The sequence below is a fragment of the Rutilus rutilus genome, assembly GCF_951802725.1.
Source record: "Rutilus rutilus genome assembly, chromosome: 17".
NCBI classification, from domain to species: Eukaryota; Metazoa; Chordata; class Actinopteri; order Cypriniformes; family Leuciscidae; genus Rutilus; species Rutilus rutilus.
Genome location: NC_140230.1, coordinates 29,425,344 through 29,448,041, shown reverse-complemented (window position 1 = coordinate 29,448,041; position 22,698 = coordinate 29,425,344). Strand labels below are relative to the sequence as shown.

The 22,698-nt window shown below is 37.6% G+C and overlaps 5 protein-coding genes across 6 annotated transcripts; 4 read left to right on the top strand and 1 right to left on the bottom strand.

Annotated features, from left to right (window-relative positions):
• Positions 1-885: 885 nt before the first annotated feature.
• On the top strand, positions 886-2,600 carry LOC311276398 (uncharacterized protein; the record flags this gene model as incomplete). The annotated part of the gene is made up of 2 exons (XM_084386032.1): positions 886-1,429; positions 2,096-2,600. 2 exons carry the CDS (start codon positions 886-888, stop codon positions 2,527-2,529), a joined length of 978 nt encoding a protein of 325 aa, XP_084242158.1. The 3' UTR covers positions 2,530-2,600.
• A 3,914-nt stretch (positions 2,601-6,514) lies between these two features.
• rpp25l (ribonuclease P/MRP 25 subunit-like) lies at positions 6,515-9,418 on the top strand. Its single transcript, XM_084384637.1, has 2 exons — positions 6,515-6,760; positions 7,185-9,418. The coding sequence occupies exon 2, from the start codon at positions 7,195-7,197 to the stop codon at positions 7,864-7,866; it is 672 nt and encodes a 223-aa protein (XP_084240763.1). The 5' UTR covers positions 6,515-6,760; positions 7,185-7,194; the 3' UTR covers positions 7,867-9,418.
• A 71-nt stretch (positions 9,419-9,489) lies between these two features.
• Positions 9,490-15,912, top strand: LOC311275538 (uncharacterized protein). 2 transcript variants are annotated; one of them, XM_084384634.1, is made up of 4 exons: positions 9,490-9,613; positions 10,777-10,899; positions 11,294-12,490; positions 15,200-15,912. In XM_084384634.1, exons 2-4 carry the CDS (start codon positions 10,860-10,862, stop codon positions 15,628-15,630), a joined length of 1,668 nt encoding a protein of 555 aa, XP_084240760.1. In that variant the 5' UTR covers positions 9,490-9,613; positions 10,777-10,859; the 3' UTR covers positions 15,631-15,912. The 2 variants fall into 2 exon arrangements, with proteins under 2 accessions (XP_084240760.1, XP_084240761.1); XM_084384635.1 differs by lacking the exon at positions 9,490-9,613 and having other exon boundaries at positions 10,759-10,899; positions 15,200-15,749.
• A 462-nt stretch (positions 15,913-16,374) lies between these two features.
• LOC311276488 (sialic acid-binding Ig-like lectin 15) lies at positions 16,375-19,184 on the bottom strand. Its single transcript, XM_084386169.1, has 3 exons — positions 19,102-19,184; positions 18,632-19,021; positions 16,375-17,040 (listed from the first exon to the last, which is right to left on the bottom strand). The coding sequence occupies exons 1-3, from the start codon at positions 19,166-19,168 to the stop codon at positions 16,622-16,624; spliced, it is 876 nt and encodes a 291-aa protein (XP_084242295.1). The 5' UTR covers positions 19,169-19,184; the 3' UTR covers positions 16,375-16,621.
• A 232-nt stretch (positions 19,185-19,416) lies between these two features.
• On the top strand, positions 19,417-22,122 carry siglec15l (sialic acid binding Ig-like lectin 15, like). Its single transcript, XM_084385083.1, has 7 exons — positions 19,417-19,546; positions 19,732-20,106; positions 20,653-21,006; positions 21,113-21,140; positions 21,222-21,304; positions 21,705-21,880; positions 22,000-22,122. Exons 1-6 carry the CDS (start codon positions 19,483-19,485, stop codon positions 21,875-21,877), a joined length of 1,077 nt encoding a protein of 358 aa, XP_084241209.1. The 5' UTR covers positions 19,417-19,482; the 3' UTR covers positions 21,878-21,880; positions 22,000-22,122.
• The last annotated feature ends 576 nt before the right edge of the window (positions 22,123-22,698 follow it).

Sequence of the window (22,698 nt, the reverse complement as noted above, 5' to 3'; positions counted from 1 at the left end):
TCAATGTTTTGCCAAGGTAAGGGAAGCTCTTTTACTATCTTCTATGTCTGTGGTTTGGATAAAGGTGTCTACTAAGTGAATAAATGTAATATTAATTTACTGATGATTTTCTGATCTGGTTTCTCCCAGATTGGGCAGTTTCTGTTGTACTCTTAAATACCAATTGAAAATGTTAAAAAGTTATTTTGAATGCAGTACAGCTCATGTACAATACATATTTTTATTTAAGGTCTTACAGTAGTGAGCTATGGAGACAACTTCATCACTGCCTTTCCAGAGAACCTCGGTTTCTTCTTTCCGTGGTCTCCCAGGAACTATCTAAAAGTCACGGCCCTTCATGACAACACTACATTCACGGTATTCTACAAAAACACTCAGAAAAACGTACAAATCCAGCAGTCAGGGCAGACCATGGATGTGGAGTTTACAGATTCTGCTGAAGTAAATAAGCTAGGTTCTTCAATCTTATCTGTCAGAGTTACCAGTGACAAAAACATCACAGTGGTTTCTCTAAGCCAGCGGGCATCAAGCATCCAGACCAGTGTCGTCCAGCCCACGGTAAATCTCGGTACAGACTATATGATCCCTCTGTTGGATTACCCAGGGTATCTTGAATCCTTCGACCTCCCTAGGCTTGTCAGTACAACCATGAAATACAGCTCATTCAAGTTACTCATTATCAATGCGGTGGACAGTCAAAACACCATCACTGTAGTCAAGCAAACATCAACAGATGTTCAAGAAGAGACGTTCAGTATCGATTCCTACCAGCTGGTCCAGCTTCAGACCAACGGTTCCGTGCTGAGGGTCAGATCTAGCAAAGAAGTAGCTGTGATATTCACCCACCCGTGCGTTGAGACTGCAGACTGTAACTGTAACATGGTAATGACTCAGATTCTTCCCACAAAGTTTCAGGGTCGGAGCTTTATCGTACCATCCATCTTCAATGTGGTCGAGACCCAGTTACTTGCGCTGTCAGAAAACTCATCTTCGCTCTTTCACAATGGTAGCCAGTTGGAAGCTACTTACTCAGATCTTCTGCCGTTTTCAAACCTGGAGACATCTCAACTGGTAAATGCTTCGGACAGAGTGTCCCTCAGACTTGTCGGTCCGGGCCTCATTGTGGAGTTGATCCCAGACACCATGTTTTTTGCTTGCTACCTGCTGCAGTTTCATTCACAAAATGGCAGGGCTATGGTGATAGCTGAAACAGACAGCAAAGATGATGTGCGCACACATAAAGGTTTGCTTTCAGCATCTGAATGGACTGCAATTGCCGGCACAAAGTACTCTTCGACTGAAGTAACTATTGCAGACCAAAGTGCCACAATCTGGCATCCAACCTCAAAGATTGCTGTATATATGTTGGAATATATGTCTGCGAAAGTAGTTTTTGGAGGCCCAGCTATTCCCATCAATGAAAAACCAGGTAAAAAAAAAAAAATCTATCTATCTAGATAAACTTTTCTTTTTTTGTTAAAATTACTGTTATACTGTATGATGTTAATTCTACTTCCTTTCATTCAAATTTGATTAGCAATTCTGGGTAACAGAATGGTTTTCTCTTTAAAATACCGATCCAAATGATTAGTAGTTCTTAACGCTTGAGTCATTACTATCTAAAACCTTACAAAAAACTCAAACGCTGGATGATTGCAGTCATTACTAGAGAGCTTTCATGTTTTTCACTTTAGAATACTGATCCAAATAATTAGTCATTCCTTCTGAAGGATTTGGTAATACTTGAGTCACCGTGATCTTCACTTTAGAATTAATTACATTATGCTAATAGTGAACTACCACAATCGACTAAGCGCTATTACTAATTATTTAATTAGAGTTCCCTTGTTAGTTAATATTTACTAAGTTAATAGTGTGTCATTTGTTCCTAGTTCTTCATTAATGACGGAACAGTATTCTAAAGTGCTACCCAATTCTGAATCCTGTTTGGTACCTCAATTCAATTTCAGGAACTGAATTAATAGAATAATAATAAAAAAAGAAACATTCTCAATTCAATTCTGAATGGTGCACATCCCCAGCTACAAGGCATGTCATTGTGAAGGTAAAAATGCTCATTTATTTATGCATTCAGATCTTCATGGCTGTGTGTTGGTTCCTGGAGCATTTGCAGTTGGACCTGACCCTCTGAATTGGACAAAGTCGCTTGAGTACTGCATGAATAATGGAAATCAGTTTGCCTGTCCTGTAAGCGAAACCGTCCTGAAGGACATGGCTGATAACCTGACCACGGAGAACGGGACGAGCTGGATCGGTCTCCGCCGCAGTCTACTAACTACAGAGTGGTACTGGCAGGAGGAGTATGAACCCGGTGTCAGTTACGTCCACTGGGATGATGGGCAACCGTTGGACTTTTCGAAGGGCTTATGTGCTTCAATGTCCCTGGACCCTAAAAATGATTTCAAATGGCAGAGTGCACGCTGCTGTGAAGAAAAGAAGCCTGTCTGCTACAAAAGGCCAGCATGCCTCAATCCTTCACAAATCTGGTTTCAAAACTATATTCCTTAAGTTTAGTGCTTGTTATAATGCTATTCTTCTTTAGGCTCATTAACTTTATATTTGTATCACCGCCTGCATATCTGAGCTGTATTTTAAAATAAATGTAATTTGTCTTTATATTAGATTTATTTTAGACGGATAATACAATTAAATAAGGTTAATGACTTTCTGAAATTATGTCAAGCAGTTGCGTTGATACCATGAATGTATGGAAATGTTTTAAACATTCACACATATGGATCCTGAATTATGTTTTCAACTTAGCTTGGACATCAACTCAAATGGAAGCAGGAAATAAATCCTGGAGTTATGAATGCCACATCAACAATAAAATGTATAGAATAAAAATTCTGTAAAGCATGATATTTGGTATCAGTCATGAGTTATGCATTATGCTTTTTTAAAAATGTATGCAGTCCTTATTTGTTCCTTATTAAATATTTATTCTCCACTTTCTATGGTATCATCTGCTGATGTAATGCTCAAAATGTAGTATAGAGACTGATAAACATAGTGTACATGTATCTAGTAAAACATTTAGTGACCAATATAATCCACTTTGTGTACAGTAGCAAGTTGCTGTATCAAAGAAAATCTGTAAATATCACTGTGTGCAAACAGAATCCACTCAACAGACATTGTCTCAGGCCTGATGTGAACTGAATCTGACTCTGCAGGACTGCATGAATCAAATGTATCGCTTGGTGAGCTTAATAGCTCTGATCTCACCCTGTAGGAACCATTAATCAGCCTATTTATGACTTTAATAACTGTAATCATCCCTTATGGCATTGTTCTGTATGTTTGAGCCTTGAAAACTATATATGATTTAAAGAAATCTCTATTATTTGATTAAATAAATAAATATGCTTTCATAAAGCACAGCATACCAAACATTCTCTAGAATATTATAGTCTCTAGAGCCAATTAATGTGTGTGTTGAGTGCTTTTTGTAGGTGCAAATTCTCTTTAACCAAGGCTGGATAGATGAGGGTATTTACTACCCACAGCACTAACTTGTCGGAATGTAAAACAACTATATGTCATAGCTACTGTACATTCAGGCTATTGTCAGCAGAGATGCTATAGTGAAGCAAACATTGACAAGCACTCAAGAGAAGATCAAGTCTGTCCAGCTTCAGATTAATGGTTCAATGGAATGGATGCTATGATCAGCATTGTCGCAAGACCGTCTTTATTAGTACCCGAGGGTAACCAGATAGACTTAAAAGATACTATGGAAGTCAATGAGGCCCATCACCTGGTTACCAACATTCTTCAAAATATCATCTTTTGTGTTCAGCAGAAGAAAGAAATGCATAGGCTACAGGTTTGGAACAACTTGAGGGTGAGTAAATGATGACAGAATTTGCACCCAAAATTTGTGGGTGAACTATCCATTTAAAATGCCATGCAAAGTGCGTCATCTCATCTACTATTTCTATTTAAAAATGCAATCGCTGCAGGTACAAAAGCATTCCTGTATTGTTTTGTTCTCCACCTAGATGCCACAAACCGACAAGAACAAAGGAGCTGGAATCCAACATGGAAACAGTCTTTAATAGGCTAATAGAGACACAGGATGGCTAATACCAAACTTTAATAGGCTAATACCAAACCACGACACAGGGGAGGAGGACACGATTGATTCAAAGAAAGCCTGATAAGAAGGGGTCATCATAGATTTATCAATGTGAAATCTGGATAGTTTTCTGAGGTAAAACAGATGCTGGTGTCGCTTTTAACATAGGCTACAGATTCACAGTTCTTCTCAAAGGTCAATTTGGAGTCTATGACTGTCTGTCACAGACCACAGCCTGGTCTTTACTGATCGTAGTATCATAATGTGAAACATGAGTTCTTAAATCTATAATCATCCTTTGTGATGCAGGGAGGAGATCCAGTCAGATGATTAAGTCAAAACAGCAGACAATCAAATAATAAATGAAAAGTAAAATGAATTCACATAATCAGGATTAAAAGTGTAATAAAGAAACATAAATGAACAGTTAAAATCACTTCTAATATTTCTAAGTAAAATACTTAGAATAGTACTTAAATACTTAAAAAACACTCTGAGTATAATATTCTTGCCTAAAGGCAAGTAAGTTGTTTGAGAGAGCTCTCTGAAAAAGACAGGTTGCCAAAGGAACAGGGTCCCGTGCAAGTTGAGACTGGTCATTACAGAAAATATTCTTCCTCTTATGCAGATGCTTATCAGCACAGGGCTAAGTTCCTCTTAATCACATTGAGCAAACACTAACGACAAAGACATATCGTTCTTTTGTGGTTTCACACCGTGGAGGGGCGCCGTACACACATTGTCTCGTACCCCAAAGGTGTCAGAAAGTTGTTCATCTTACATGTTAACAACATGTCTCTTCTGCAAGATCTTTAGCTAAGATAACATTCGTTTATCACTTTATTCTGAGACATTAGAGCATTTGTGGTCTGTCTATTGGAAACTTATAGATTCTTGACCTCATCTAAACCGCAAATACAAAAGTTCACCCTGAGTCAATCAGCTAGATTTGAGGCATAAAGATTAATAAAAGAAAAGCATTAAACATCAAATTATAATAATGGTAAACACATGATAGTAATGAGAAACACATCAACATGATGATAATGATTTCGTAGAATTTGATGATTACATTTGATTAAAGTATATTTAAGATCTAAATGATTAAATGATAAAACATAAGTAAATGATCAAACATAAGTAAGATATGCATTTTTTTCTTTTCCTGCTTCATCACTTGGTTTAAGTTTTGTTTAGCTCCAAAAAAGATTTTCCTTGGAGGGGACAAAATCCTCAATGGCAGGCCCATGATGGGCTAATAATAATAAAGGTTCTTCATTGACATCATTTAATAAAGAACTTTTAACATCCATTGAATCTTTCCATTCCACAGATTCTGTATAGAGAAAAAGGTTCTTAAAATGCTCTTCGCACGAAGAAAAAAAGAAGAAGGAACTGTTAACTTTTAAAAACTGTTAACTCAAAGGTTCTTTATTGAGGAACCAAAAACGGTTGGAAAACAAATAGCTGCAAACCCCTCCCTTTTGGAACCTTTATTTTTAAGAGTGTACACCGACCTGATAATGATTTTCCTGGTAATAGTTCAGCAGTCATGTAAACGTTGTGTGTTTGCAAAAGATAGCCTACTGAAATAGTTTCCGATTCAGTTTGATTCATTCGGACAGTTCAGTCTCACACACTGAATCGTTTGCTGCGATTTCTCACACACCGTAACGGGATATTTTATAATACAGAAAACAAAAACAGCAATGGATGAGGTCATATCTACCTAAAGTATGAAACAATACTCGCAAATGTCTTCTATAGACGGTTTTATCAGTAGCCTATCATAAAAAAATATTAAAACATGAATATACTTTTGGTATAGCCTACTTATGATTGTGCTATTTATGATTCAATTTCAGTTTATTTCGAACCTTATTCAATCCATAGACTGTAAAAAATAGATTCAATCTCAGACTGGTTTATCAGTTCCTAATTCTGAACGCTTGGTGGCGCTGCGTTCTAATAAATCACTCTTATTCACAGTCTGAGCTGTTACAACAGCTGTTTTATTAGGCTACAAGGGACCATCAGAAAAATAAAAATACATGAAGACGTAAAGATTTATGGATTTTTACATTTTAAATCATAAAATAAAATTGAGGACAAAAGCAAAACTTTTTTAGTTCATATAATGTTATCCTGACTGAATTCTCAGTAATTCCAGAGATTATTCTGAATACATTATTCTCCTCATATGTGGTCTTTGCATGAGCTCGCTTGTTAATATTACATTTATTTTACCCCTTCACAAAATATTTAATTAATGCATGTGAGCAAAGCATAAAGGAAACAAAATATATTTATAGGCAGAACGAATCCATTACATAATTAGTTATATTATATGTATTTAATTTTAAAAAATTACTAAATCAAAACTACACTTCCCATGAACATGTGCGGCACTTTACGGCAGAGCTGACGTCACGCGGCGTTACATGTGGATAAGCGATCTGTAGCTGAACGTTTGAATTTAGTAAATTGTGTCGGTTTAGCTGTAGTCAGTTAACTCTGCATAAAAAATAAAAAGATTCTCGAAGCTAAGCGTCCACATTTCATTTATATGGAACGACACAAGCCCGCAATTATTTAGAAGAACAGCTACAGCCATCTGATCTTGCTAGCCTGATCGCTACTTTAGCAAAGGAAACGAAAGTAAGTTTGTCATAATATTTCTCACGTGTCACTCTAATGATGCTGTTTTCGATAACATATAAACACATATGTGACAACTTGCCACGAGCTGTCATTTATGAAAATCATCCTTGATCTGAGGACACTGCCAAATATTAATTAGTTTTAGTTTGGAAAATGGTTGTTTATTCTACTTTATGTGGACATGGGGATCTTTGAGACCAACGTCATTATGGACGTCTTTGAAACCAACGTCATTGATACAAAAAACGCACTTTTGCAGTTGGGCATTACAGTTCCTAATATACTTATGTGGGGAATTTTTGTGAGATTTTTTTTAGTTTTTTTTCTTCAAAACAAACTACATATACTCTTGAACCACAATACATTAATACTTGCATAACTGATATACAGTCATTCATTCTGCCTTTTGTCCTTTGTGAAGGCTAAATGTCATGGAGAACTACAGAAAAGCACGCACAATTGAACAGCCCTGCCCGTGTCCGTTCCCCGACCTGCCCAGCAACACTCCCGAAGTTCGAGTGAAGGATGGCAGCAAAGTCCGCAACCTGATGAGGTTTGCTTTAAGCCGTATGGAGGAGAAAGCCCCTTCAAAAGATCATCCAGACACCTGTGAAGGCTCAGAGGTGAGCGTTGGGTCGGGGGAGAATCTATGCCGCCAAATCGTGTTCACAGGTGTGGGTCAGAGCGTGGCTAAAGCCATCACGTGTGTGGAGATCATGAAACGCCGTGTTCGCTGCCTACACCAGCATACCAAGCTGGCCTACCGCACGGTTCAGGAGGTCTGGGAGCCCCTGGAGCCTGAGGCCGGGTTGGACAGTCTCACGGTCAGCAGAAATGTACCTAGTGTATGGGTTCTGCTCTCCAGAGACCCACTTGATAGGAACCAGCCGGGTTACCAAGCGCCAGGTTCTTTTGATGCCTTTTGGGCTCAGGCTCTCAAAGAGGAAGCGGCAACCCCAAGACATGAACAGAAAAGGAAGAGGGGAGGAACGGGGGCTGGAAGGGCAGAAGGGGCGGGCAGAGGAAAGGGTCCGCGCAAGCACTCGGGCCGACCTGGAGGTTCACGTAAACCTCTAGGTCATGCTGGGGGTGGGCAGGAATGAATGAATTTTGCAGCTCCCTGCCACAGCCGTAGCTTGGTTTATGCTGACGGACGCATTTTGATGAAGAATATTCAGTGCTGTATCTAATAAGCAGATTCTTGAGGATGTCTGTCATAAAATAGATGTTCAGTCCCTGAACAGTTCACCCAAATTTAAAACTGGCATTATTTATTCACCCTTATGCCATTAAAACATTTTTTTGTGGAACACAAAAGGAGAATTTTTGAAGGGTTTTTATGCCCGTACAACATTATTCAATCGTGATCACGTTTGTCAATCTCCATAAAGCACCATAGAAGTGGTTCATATGACTTGTGCGCTCTTATCCCAGTCTTCTAAAGCCATGCACGTTTTCAATTAATAGTGACTTTAATATGAATCCCTTCTGCACATGAAGGATTCAGAAGACTTGAAATATAACACACAAGTTTGAATGAAAGAATGGGCCACTTTTATAATGCATTTTGGAGCTTCTCAGGTTTAAGGGTGAGTAAATCATGACAAATGTTTTCTTTTCTTTTTTTGTTGGTTAACTTCTCCTTTAAATACATTAGACAGAAAGGCCTAAAACTAAATTTCCAGATTGATCTATTGTGCCAGAGACTAGAATGAGGTATTCTCCTTTTTTTTATACATCAGCATGTTTTTTTTTTGTTAGAATCTCTTATTTCAAAAACAATTTCTTTAGAGATGATTGTGTTGGCTGTTTTTTCAGCATATATGGTATAAATTGTTTAAAGAATTGTGTTAGAAATGTATAGATTAATCCAAATTGGCCAAATCATATATGTTTAAATGGGGAAATGTTTTTTTATTTATTTTTTTAGAGGAAGTGTTAGTTAGGTTGCCGCTTCAGGAAGCAATTCAAACCATATTGAAGTAAACAAACACAATTAATTTGATCTATGTATTATATTATTGCAGATTTGCTTAACAGATGAAGTACCAGGCAAAGTTTTTCATATCAGAAGAATGAAAATAGCCTATGTCATCATTTGCCACTAACATATCAATTATTTTATGCAAAGGAAAGGAAATTGTGTATTTTGAATACCAAATATGTCTGCAGAAAATACACAAATTTGGGCTTAAAGGGCTCTGACCAAACGCCAGTGTTTTTTTTTAATGTCACAGCTCAGAAAGACTAAAGGCAGATCTAGATGTGTTATTGGGAGTTGTTTTTTAATATATATTGTAAAGTTCAAATGGAAAACATGTTATTGGATCAGATTTGGGCATATCAGCCCAACTTCAGACAAAACTCTAAATGAATTTCATAATGTTTTCCCAGCAGCAGACTCATGTTTGTTGGGGTAAATTACAAAGAGAGTGAACACTTAAGAGATATAATGAATTTAATGTTATGTATTCTTTAGGAAATTTCTATTTTGTGAAATTCAGAAAAGAGAAGTTCAAACAGTAGAATTGAAAGTTGTGATCACGTGTTGATACAAACAATGGTCAGTTCTGTGGCAGATAAAAATGTAACATGGAAAATATACTGTTTTGGAACAGAATTATTTTGAGTGAATAAAGTGTGGATTCTTATGAAGGTGTTGGCGAATTTCTACATTTGTTATTTGAAACTTGTTGATCTTAAGACTCAAATCTTTCCAGCATCTTATGCAAAACCACATGGGGAGAGGAGAGAACGATTTTTGAATGTCAAATGTTCTTTTACTGAAAGAACAGAGAATGCACGGCTCATTCTGTTCAAATAGAGGAAGAGCGCTGATCAAAATATAAGGTAGGATATTTTTTTCATTACATTTGAGTCAATAAAAATGCTTCAATATTTCTGAATGTTTTTCTTTCAAAAGTAGCACTATAACAATATGTAGACCATTTTTCTTCAGAAGGGAATCGAATTAAAGGCGATGCAGAATAATTGGATGTCGTCATTATAAACGGTTGTTAATTCTTTAGAAATACCAACAATTTAAGCACATGACAAATCGGTTTATTTTGATGAATAAAAAGCTTTAACACAGCCTCCTAGATATTACCTGTTATCAAATAGTTTTGTTAATGGTATTTAATATACTTTATATGACATTACAAAACCTTTATTTAATATGTGACTACTCAATCTGAAGCTGCTCAACACATTTGCTGAAGAGTAAATATTAATGTTGTTTAATAGTAACCATCAGGATTGTGTTTCATATATTCTTCTTGATAGCTATAAAATGTCTATTTGTCTTATTCATTTTAATTTACTTGCTTGTTCAGTGTAATAATTTCACTGCCACCTGAAAACATGTAATGACAGTCCTAGATGTGCATGTATGTATGTGTGTGTATATATAATGAATACTTTTATGGTGCAATAAATTGGCCAAAAGTAATTGATAAAGTAACAAAATATTTCTATTTCAAATAAATGCTGCTCTCTTGAACTTTCGTCAGAAATTCCTGAAATAATGTTACTTTCCACACATTTTTTTTTTTTTAGCAGCACAACTTGTTTCAGAAATGATTATAAGAAATGTTTCTTGAGCACCACATCATATTAGAAGGATTACTGAAGAATTATGTGACACTGGAGACTGCTGAAAATTGCCATCACAAGAATCAATTATATATAAAAAATTTAAAAAAGTATAATACAAAATATATATTTTAAATTGTAATAATATCTTAACAATATAACATTTTAACTGCATTTTTAACGTAAAAAAAAACTGCAAATGAGAGACAAAATATATTGAAAGCAGGTAATTTACATAGTAGTCTTGTTTCAGCACTGGTTTGTAACAAGACTAACTGTAACAAGAGCCTCCTCAGTGGAAAAATATTATCGTCTTTTTGAGTGCACGTCAATTTTGTACAGTGAAAACACTGGATCAACTGAGTGTTTTTAACAAATCTACTAAATAATTAGTCATTTACTCTTTCTTTTTTCGGCAGCTCAGCACACAGCAGTGGCTTACCATCTGAAACCAGCTTCACGAGTCACTCAACGAGGAGCTGTATAGGCAGAATACGCAGTCATGTTGACTGTTCTGTTGACCATTTTAATGTTTAGTCAAGGTAAGTTACTATTTAATGGGATTACTAGGGATGCACTAATACCATAAGATAACTCCAGAAGATTATGTTTTTTTAATCAAATTGTCCTACCCTTGAAATCGCTTATACATATATTACAATTGGCAGTCTTTCTTTTTGTTCTTGTTTAAAAAAAACAACACTCAAATCTTTGATATTTTCAAAGTAGTCCAATTTTGTCGAATCAAGTCATCATTTCAGTGTTCTCAGAGACATGATAATGATGATACTGATACCAAGTAGAAGTATTTACCTTCCATTATCAACAGAGTAATATTGGTGCATCAGTAGTGATTACCATTGGCTGAAAATAAATTGGATTAAATAGCAAAACAAACTGTGATTGATTGATTATTGGGCTGTTGAACTTTCACAGGGCTTTCAATGGACAGTCGTGGGACTAGTTTCATCACTGCATTCCCTGAGAATATTGCTGTCTATTATAAAAAGACCATTAACCTACTGAAAATCACCACCCTCCACCCAAACACTATGATCAATGTCACCTATATGGCCAACGGCACCGTCAACACCACTGCATGCATCAGAAATGGGAGCATTCTGACAGTGAATTTGACAAAGAATGTTGAAGAACACCAGTTTGTTTCTTCCAATAAGTCTTTTCGAATCACCAGTGATAAAAACATCACAGTTCTTTCTGTGAGTGGATGGCAGGGGAGATTCCAGTCTCATGTTGTCCAGCCTGAACAACATCTCGGGACGGTATATCAGGTCCCCGCTCTGAATTACACCAAGATAGCCGCGTCCTTTAGCCTTTCAATGACATCGGCGGTCAGATTTCTCCCTTTTAGGCTGATGATTATCAATGCAGTAGACAGAGACAACAATGTCACAATCGAACAGGTTGACGAAAGAGGTCAGAGCCAGGCAAATAGAATAACACTCGGTCCTTACGAGCTTTTCCAGATTGAGATTAATGGGACAGTGAGAAAATTAGATGCAACGGACAAAGTGGCTGTGCTCCTGACCCATCCGTGTTTTGACAGAATAAACTGCTTTTGCAACATGGTGTTGAACCAGCTCAGACCCCCAGTGTTTGACAAGATTCCAGCCACATTCCTCGTGCCCTCTATCTTCAGTGCCAAACAGCTACTTGTGACAACAAATCAATCCTGCAACGTCTGTCAGGGTCTTAGTAATTGTGTTTTGGTGCAAAATTCTACAGACATCTTGCCGTTATTCGCGAACACCCCTTCGCTTATTTCTACCACTGTGCATGTTTCCCTCCGATTAATCAGTCCTGGACTCATTCTAGACCTCATTCCGACAAGCATGTTCTCTGGCTGCTATCTGTTAGGTTTTAATTCTCCAAGGAGTGAGGCTTTGGTGATCGCTAATACATCCAGCACTAATGGTGTGCGAATAAATGATCAGCTTTCAGACATCAACTGGACTGTTATGATTGGCACAGAGTACTCTTGGGCTAAGGTGGAAGCACAAAATATAGGCACTATCTGGCATCCTACCTCAAAGATTGGTGTATATATGATAGAACGCTTGGAGTCCGACAGTATCTATGGGAGCCCAGCAATGGCTATAAATAAGGACCCAGGTAAGTCTGTGTGTTTAAAGAATTGTGATGTTCTACCATAATTGTATTCTACACATATTTACTAAGACTGTCATTTTGAAAAATATGATTATTTTATATAGATATACTCTATACATGTTTTTAAAAGTATAATCATGATGCAATTAAAGGTGCTGTATGTAGGATCCAGCGGCCTCTAGCGGTGATGTTTCAGATTGCAACAACAGCGCTCGTGCTCGTGAAAAGCAATAAAGTTTCAACTGTAGTCTTTCACATCAGATAACGTTAGCAAATGGTCGGCGTTAGCTGGCGAACTAATGATGTCTAACTTGAGCCAACTAAAGCACAAAATCACAATATATTTTACATGCTTTGAAGTATTGTTAGCTTACCTGTCCAAAAGATTCAAGCCAACTCAGGGTCTGTTTTTATACCTAAAACAAAGCGGAGGTCTCTCCATAATTCAAACGCTCTGCCAATGTTGATCCGTGTTTTCGTCCTGAGTCGATCCGATTGACGTTTGGCCTGACGAGCTTCAGCAGATACATTTTTTTTTTTTTGGAGTTTGTGTTGGAGTCTGTGTTGTGCTGGAGGCAGGTCGTTTTTTGGTGTTATCAGACTCCATGTCGTTAGCTGACTGTATATATAAAACGGAGAGGCTCGGGAGCGCGCATGCACGTCACATCCGGTGGATTTCGCAGAAAATCCGACCCGGAGAATTCACATAAAAATAGGAATACTGGCCTTCAGAGGTAATAGCAAAACGCGAAAAGTGGATCATTGTAATGTGTGATTACAACCCCTTCACAGACGGGCAATAAAAAAAGGATTCATTTTATAAAAAAAGTTACATACAGCACCTTTAAATGGCTGAACAATATGCTAATTTAAAAATAAATCAACACAATTGTGTAAATCTATATATACACAGTGTTCAATCAAATAAATTGCATATAAATGTCACCTAGGGACACACACACACATACATACAGTGAGGAAAATAAGTATTTGAACACCCTGCTATTTTGCAAGTTCTCCCACTTGGAAATCATGGAGGGGTCTGAAATTGTCATCGTAGGTGCATGTCCACTGTGAGAGACATAATCTAAAAAAAAAAATCCAGAAATCACAATATATGATTTTTTAACTATTTATTTGTATGATACAGCTGCAAATAAGTATTTGAACACCTGTCTATCAGCTAGAATTCTGACCCTCAAAGACCTGTTAGTCTGCCTTTAAAATGTCCACCTCCACTCCATTTATTATCCTAAATTAGATGTACCTGTTTGAGGTCGTTAGCTGCATAAAGACACCTGTCCACCCCATACAATCAGTAAGAATCCAACTACTAACATGGTCAAGACCAAAGAGCTGTCCAAAGACACTAGAGACAAAATTGTACACCTCCACAAGGCTGGAAAGGGCTACGGGGAAATTGCCAAGCAGCTTGGTGAAAAAAGGTCCACTGTTGGAGCAAGCATTAGAAAATGGAAGAAGCTAAACATGACTGTCAATCTCCCTCGGACTGGGGCTCCATGCAAGATCTCACCTCGTGGGGTCTCAATGATCCTAAGAAAGGTGAGAAATCAGCCCAGAACTACACGGGAGGAGCTGGTCAATAACCTGAAAAGAGCTGGGACCACCGTTTCCAAGGTTACTCTTGGTAATACACTAAGACGTCATGGTTTGAAATCATGCATGGCACGGAAGGTTCCCCTGCTTAAACCAGCACATGTCAAGGCCCATCTTAAGTTTGCCAATGACCATTTGGATGATCCAGAGGAGTCATGGGAGAAAGTCATGTGGTCAGATGAGACCAAAATAGAACTTTTTGGTCATAATTCCACTAAACGTGTTTGGAGGAAGAAGAATGATGAGTACCATCCCAAGAACACCATCCCTACTGTGAAGCATGGGGGTGGTAGCATCATGCTTTGGGGGTGTTTTTCTGCACATGGGACAGGGCGACTGCACTGTATTAAGGAGAGGATGACCGGGGCCATGTATTGCGAGATTTTGGGGAACAACCTCCTTCCCTCAGTTAGAGCATTGAAGATGGGTCGAGGCTGGGTCTTCCAACATGACAATGACCCGAAGCACACAGCCAGGATAACCAAGGAGTGGCTCTGTAAGAAGCATATCAAGGTTCTGGCGTGGCCTAGCCAGTCTCCAGACCTAAACCCAATAGAGAATCTTTGGAGGGAGCTCAAACTCAGTGTTTCTCAGCGACAGCCCAGAAACCTGACTGATCTAGAGAAGATCTGTGTGGAGGAGTGGGCCAAAATCCCTCCTGCAGTGTGTGCAAACCTGGTGAAAAACTACAGGAAACGTTTGACCTCTGTAATTGCAAACAAAGGCTACTGTACCAAATATTAACATTGATTTTCTCAGGTGTTCAAATACTTATTTGCAGCTGTATCATACAAATAAATAGTTAAAAAATCATACATGGTGATTTCTGGGTTTTTTTTTTTAGATTATGTCTCTCACAGTGGACATGCACCTATGATGACAATTTCAGACCCCTCCATGATTTCTAAGTGGGAGAACTTGCAAAATAGCAGGGTGTTCAAATACTTATTTTCCTCACTGTACATACTGAAATGTTCATACTACTGTGACCTTTTAGTCAGGTTAATCGGTTAGCAGCATGCTATGCTAATTGATCAGCACTTTGGAAACGGTTCAATACCAACTGACGCCAAATATTTGTTTGTGTGTGTTTAGATGGTAATGGTTGTCTGGTGACTCCGGAGATGTTTGTACTTGGTAAAGATGAAATGACCTGGTTCATGTCCCGTAAGTACTGCTTGGAAAACGGTGATCAGTTTGCCAGGATCGTCGCTAAAAACACAGTGAATATTATGGTTTTGAACATGACACTCCAAGAACCCAATGAGGGCTGGATCAGTCTGCGGCGCAACTTGTTCACAACAGAGTGGTACTGGAAAAACGAGGACGATTTCCCATCCACTGTGAACTTCACTTACTGGCAGAGAGGACAACCTGAAAAACCTGAGAAAGGCTTGTGTGCCTCAGTTTCCCTGGACCCCAGCAATAAATTAGAGTGGAAGAGCGCACGCTGCTGTTCTAAAAAGAAACCTGTTTGCTATAGAACCACAAAATATCTCACTTACAGTGATACTTTAATACTGTAAACAACTTATGTCTCAATTATACAATACTTATGTAAACTTCAAATATATTTTTGGCTTTCATGACTGTATGCTTGACTGTATACCCCTATATTAAACTAGACTTAGTAGGCCTATATGTTATTTGGTGGGCAATGACTATATCATTAAAGATACTGTTAACTTTTTTTCTTTTTAGGCTAAATATGACTTATTGGCCTATTATATGTTAGTGTTCAAGTTGAGATGCATTTTGAGGTGTATTCAGGTTATGCTTTAAAACAGTGAAATTAATTAAAGAATGTTAATAGAACTAAATGAGTCCTTAGACTTTTTGTGGAGTTCTGTAGAGCCTTTTTAAAATACAAAATAATGTCATGGGCTTTATTTGATATTCATTTTAAAGTCATTAGATGTACATTATTTAAAGTAAAAAAAAATAATAGCCTACTGTAACAGTCAAGTAATTCTTACAATATATATATATTTTTTTTGCTGTCACCAAGTCATCTTACTTTCCAAACCCTCTAAGGATGTGTCATATATACCATTTTACAGGATTCAATACATTTTTGATGGATAAAATAAAGTCCCAGTCTGTTGTTTTTTTTATTTGATTTGTGAGAAAAAAAACACTATGAATTGTGATGATGAATGCCGTTTAATGTTGACTTGAAAGTGTCGAGAAGACAGAAATATATTTTTTATATTGGTTTAAGACAAAAAATAATGCAAAATTCCCTATATTTTCCAACTCAATTTAATTTTCAAAATGTTTATTTGACACTTATTTAACAGATAATTGCAGTTTGTGGATTTGATCAGTTAGTATTTTATAAGTCACTTTATTAGATTATCCAGACAGGTCAGACAAAGACGGAAGTCAGAGTCATGATATGGCTCACCTCAAAACAGGAAGTTTTATTTTAAGACTGTATTTTTAACACACATGGAACAAGAAACAACTTTGAAGACCAGAGTGTTTTGATTATTTGAGCATGACATTTGTGTCTTTTCATTGGTCCACACTGCTGCTGAACCTCCTCTTGATCACCCAAGCTCCCACACCCAGAGCCAATAGCAGCTTGGTCCCCAACGCCAGAGCAAGAAGCAACACAAGGAGAGAGAAGGAGCTCTTTGCGGTTGACCTCTCTGGGCTGGGGGGCAAAACAAAGAGAGTGGCTTGATCCTTCCCCAGAGAGTTTGAAGCCACACAGATGTACTGTCCTCCAGGTTTGATGTCCAGTAGTTGGCTTGATGTGCGGTATTGCCCGGTAGCCTCCTGAGAAAGTGAGAATGAAGCATCTCCCTCTAGAACACCATCTGCTGCGATCCACTGAACATCTGGAAGAGGGGAACCCTGAACGTGACACACGGCTTTGAAGCCAGATGTTTCACTCCCCTCAGCTGACAAACTCAGGATTCGTGGTGCAGCTGGTAATGATATAAACAAAGCCTGTCAGAATTTAAGATTTTACTCCCTATTAATGCATGAGGTGGAATTTGAATTGTATTGGCCAAACTGAATTGGAATTTGACAGGACATTGAATTTACTGAATTGCTGCAGGAATTCTAATACCCAGAAGCAAGTATTTTTGCACTTCTGGATTCATCGATAATCGATTTTTTTTTAATCTAATTTTGGTTAAATGCCTGAAATAAGGTCTGCGGTTAATACAAGCTCAAAATATTTGTACATTTTATGCTACAACATGAAATACATGTGTCATACCCTACTCGAGGTCTTTTAAGCTTTTATCCCTAGTCTCACAGACAAGGTTTAAGCCTAGTCCCAGATTAAAATGCATGTTTGAGTTGTTTTAACTGAAAGCAACTTGCACTGACATATCTTAAAAATATGTCAGTGCCATTGTTTTGTCTCAAGATGCACACCAGTAATGTTTTTTTCAAGGGCACGTTTATAAAATCTACTGAAAAATCCTAATTGAACTAAGGCTTAATCCTGGTTTAGTCTAAGCCCTGTGTGTGAAACAAGGCCTATATGTGCCTTGAAAAAGGCAGTAGCTAAAATGGCCAACAGAGGTTTTCTGGGATATTAAATGTCATCATGTTAATTTATCTACTCTAATAAGTATGCTTTTACAGCCTTGATGTGTTTTGCAAACTATTCTAACTCAAACTTTCCATCATGTATATTTTAAATGAAGAGTGAAAGAGTTTTCGAAAGCTTGGTGGTGACGTTGAAGGTCGACCATGTTGTAGTTTGTTTATAGTCTAAATATAGCTTCTTTTTTTCATTTAGGCTTCAAAATTTGTGTTAATTTGTGAAGATTATCTTGATAAAACTTGTAAAAGTCATAAGGCCACAGAACTTATGTTCCACAATAATCCAAAAGCCAAAGGAAAAATCCAATTGGGGTTTTGTTGAGGGAACCGGGGTGAAACTAACTTCTGGGTTGATCTACAAAAATACATCATTACTGTTGCGCTCTAATAAGAGAAATTCAACAAGCATTAGGAGAAACGATGTGCTCATCCACCTTGGTCCATAAATTCCAAATCCATTCTTATTGGTCTTGGAACAACCAGTTAATTTGGTGTTAAGGTGATGATACACAGGGCAACTTTTTGAGCAATGTTGATGGGCAATCTTGCCGAGCGATTGTTCCTTGGACACTTTCACATTGAAAATGGGCAATACATTTCTATCTGGATAATTTAGATCAGTCGTAGTGTCTCATCTGGTTGCCCGTTGACGGCAACATTGCCCAGCAACATTGCTCAAAAAGTTGCCCTGTGTATCTTTAGAGTTCATACCAACATATTCAGGTTTTTTATTTATTTATTTTATTTACATTTCTCTTTTTAGGGATAGCTATTGATTAGGTTATAATTGGTTGGGGTCAGGATTATGTTTGTTTGGACAGAAATGTTGTTCCAGCACCAACAAAACATGTTGATTCAGGAAGCAAAATTCTGGTCAACATAAAGATGCAATGTTACAATTTATTTCCTTTCCCATTTCAAAGCATGTCAAGACAAGTCAAATGTTGTTTTTCTCACCCTCCACTCGTAGACGGGTTCCCAGCGTGTTTTCAAAGCTTGTATGAGGGTGCCCCGGTAACTCTACACGGCAGTAGTAGCGGTCACTATCCTTCAAGGTCACGCTGTTGATCCTGAGTGAGATGTCATGGTTTCGGTGGTTGCCCTCCAGACGGTAGCGCTGGTCCTGGTTGGTCTTGGATTGGCACTGCTGGCTGTTGTTCAGGCTCGTGCAGCGGAACAGAACTGTGGCAGCCCGTCCGTGGCCCAGGGTCCACACCACATGCATGGAGGAGGGATGGGTGTGGTGCGGGTGGGTGAAAGAGCAGGGCAGCACTATCGGGTACCCCTCGGTCGCCCGCACCTCAGCTGGTGCTTTCATCAACCAGCCGTCATCGTCTTTGGCTGTAGCTGGAGAAAGATGTTTATAAAGCTTGAGAAGTTCAAAGCAAAATAATTCTAATAAGTAATTCTATTTTGAATAATCTCACCTGCACTATGAAGGACCACCAGCAGACCGAGAGTTTTACTGAACCGTTGCATGTCCATTGCAGACATTTATGAATCATTATGAAAAAGAAAAAATCTACTTGCAACATGTTCCTAGTTCTGACTCACCATCACACATTACTGACTTCATGACATTAATAATTTCTTTCTTTTCATCTATCTCTCTCTCTCTCTAACGGATGATGCTATTATAAACAGCAGCAGGGCCTTTCAGAAAAAAAAAATACCTGCACATACCAGTTCACTTAAAAAGTTATTTGGGAAACGTAAGCAGACAGTTCCTTGTTTTAGTCAACACTTACCATCAAGTTTAGTCAGCATGCCTTCATTTTTACAGTGTCTCTCTGTGAGAACATCCAAGAATGTTCTCTCTAAAGAAGCGAGATTTTGTGTTTGGCTTCCTTTCTTTTATTTGTAGTCTCAAAGGTATTTTTTGTTTATGTCTCTATTTATATATTATGTCTTCTGGTCTAGCAGTCTTATCTTTTAATTTTTATAGTGTAAGAAATAATTCAAATTGAAGCAATTAATATAAACTGGATACAACAGATTTAGATTTTCTCAAGAATCTGAAGTTATTATATTGTATATTGTTCTGTTCTCATCCACAGACCTAACATGTTCACCATGGACCGTGTCAGTACAGCCTAAGGTCAACGGCTCTTTGGGGGAGAATGTGATTCTCCCCTGCGTCTTCACACATCTAAAACAAAACAATTACAAAGGCGTCATCATTGTCAAATGGATGAAGGGCAGTGAACTCATCTTTAACTGCAATCTTCACAACAAGACAAATAGCCAAGACAACAACAACTGCACCGTTCTAAGTTCATCAGAGAAGCTCTCGCTTAACGGTAACCCCAAGGAAGGAGACATTTCCTTGCGTATCAGTAATTTACAGTTTACCGATGCTGCAAGGTACTACTGTAGGGTGGAGCTGGATTATAATAAATGTTCTTCGACATACACAGAGCTTAATATCACTGGTGAGTTTTACACATTTTTATGATCACACAAATATACAGTGGTATATATGTTACCGGCAAAGTGTGTAATCCGGCATTCTATAGAATGCCTAGGTAATGTATAGAATTAGGTAATGTATTTTTGCCAAAAACCATCAGGCATTCTATACAATACCGGGATTTCACACTTTGCTGGTAATATATACAATATATCTAAGTATTTGGACAGTATTTGGACAGTATTTCTCAGTACTTTCACTTCTCACCAGTGTAGTTCATTATATTAAAAATAAACATGTTCCACAAAGTTTGACAACCATTGTATTGATTTTAAACAATGGTAACACTGTATTTTAAAGTGATGTAGTTACATAAGTTAACAGTAAATTGCAGTAAATTATACATAATTACAAGGAACTTAACTTAAACCAAACCGTAACCCTAACCGTAAATTTGTGTAATTAAGTTTGTTTTGTTTCAAAATACATACATACACAAACATATAATGTTTATATTATTATTGGGACCACTAAATGTACTGATATATTTTTTGATGGTCAACTGTAGCTCCAGCACAAGTCCTCAGCCTGTCTCTGGATTTAGATGCCAAAGCTCACTGTGTGATGCTGAAATGCGTTGCTCAAGGGAATCCGGTTCCAGAAGTGAAATGGACCTCCTCATCTGGACTGCTGGAAAATGGTCCAATTAAAACAGACCTCGGCAACTACACAGTCAACAGCTCAGTTCCATTCTCTGACCAGGACGTGTACACCTGCCAAGCTGTGAACTCGCTGGGCCGAGATCAGAGAACATTTACACCAAATCATCCAAACTGTTTGGGTCTTTTGGTAGCGACTTGTTTTCTGGGATGTTTGCTGTTGCTTGGGCTTGTGGCGTTCGTTATAGATGTGATAAACAGAAGTAAGTATGACCTTTTTCTAAGTTATGTTTGTGCATCTTTGTTTTTATTTTAAAATAGTTTGTGCAAATTCTGATGTGCTGTGTCTGTTATTATTTCCATAAAAAGGACGAAGCGTGCAGGGAGTCATGCAACAGTAAGAATTAATGTTATTCAATTAAACTGGCCGCTGAAATAAGGAATCTTTAATGTGTCATAATAATTGTTTCATTTTCAGGCATATAGATGTACAAAGGGTTCAAAGCTCTATATATCAAGCTAATGAGACAGTATATGCCAATGTCAGCACTTATCAAGTTGGTGAGTATGAAACCATTAATAAAACCAATTTAATTGTCCATTATAGTACTGTCACATATTAACATGTGTATTATTACTATGTGATACACTACTATAATGGACAATTAAATATGTTTAATTTTATTGAATTTTTTTGGGGGTGACCTAACCCTTTAATATAGGTTATGTGTACATATATTTGGGTAAGGTACACATATAAGGGTTAGATCACCCAAAAACTAAAATTCTTTCATTAATTACATGATGAACAGATTTAATTTAGGATTTTATTCACATCTCTCAGACTTCATTAAAAATAGCTTCATTCGTGTTTCCAAGATGAACGAAAGCCTTACAAATTTGGAATGACATAAGGGTGAGTAAATGATTTTTGGGTGAACTAATCCTTTAATCTTTATAGGTTTTGAAACTAGACAAGATGACATGTACTCAAAAGGGGTGTCACTAGAGGGAGGAAAGGTGGATCTGATTCCTGGGCCCCAGAATCACAAAAATCCAAACCCAGTCCGCCCCCGAGGACCCCGTCCAACCCAACACCCTCCCTCACCCCCGGAAGGCACCAGTGAAAAGTGAAAGGTAAGGACTATTTATGTGTAATATCATAAAAGCATTGTCTCAGTCAAGGGTCAGTTAAATTGACCTTTATGAAGGCTCCATATATATTTTCATAGATTTTACCAACTTCTTGTCAACAGACCTCAAAGAGAAATAAAACCGATGTTGAAAGAGGATATCAAGTGTATCTAAACACAGCAACAAACAACAAAAAATCTGGCCTTTAAATATTTTATGTGAATAAAGTTGCAGCTTAAAATTTGACATTTGTCTTGGTTTCCTTTTTTATTTGTGTGATGCAGCAGTTCAATATAACTAGCTTTTATTGCAGCATGTGAGCTATCTGAAACCTTACAAAAAAAATTGAACATAGAAACTACCAAATAACCACAGTTTGAAGGGAAAATCCTCATAAGAATGTAGTCTATATACATATCCACCTGTGAGTTTGTGTGTTCAGTGATTTGTGAACACCCCCTTCGCTTGTGGTGGAAAATTCTCATATATTCAGGAGAAAACTAAAGACTAAACATGGCCACACATTCAACACTAGATATAGTAGAATACTGTTGTTGATTTTGGTCCCTCCTCTTCTGGTGTTATAGTAGCCATAGAAATAGAAATAGAGCAGGTGGGTAGAAATGTCAATCCCTTTACAGTAAATATTAAAATGGGCGTGGCTTAGTGATCTTAGAAGTTGTGTTTTATTCAGGTACGAAGGTGAGTAATATTTGTTTTTATTTGAACTCTTTACGTGTATATTCAATTCACTCACTATTATACTTTAATGTGTAAATTATTATCCAGAGATCGCTGCTGAAGCTGCACGTTAACGGTGT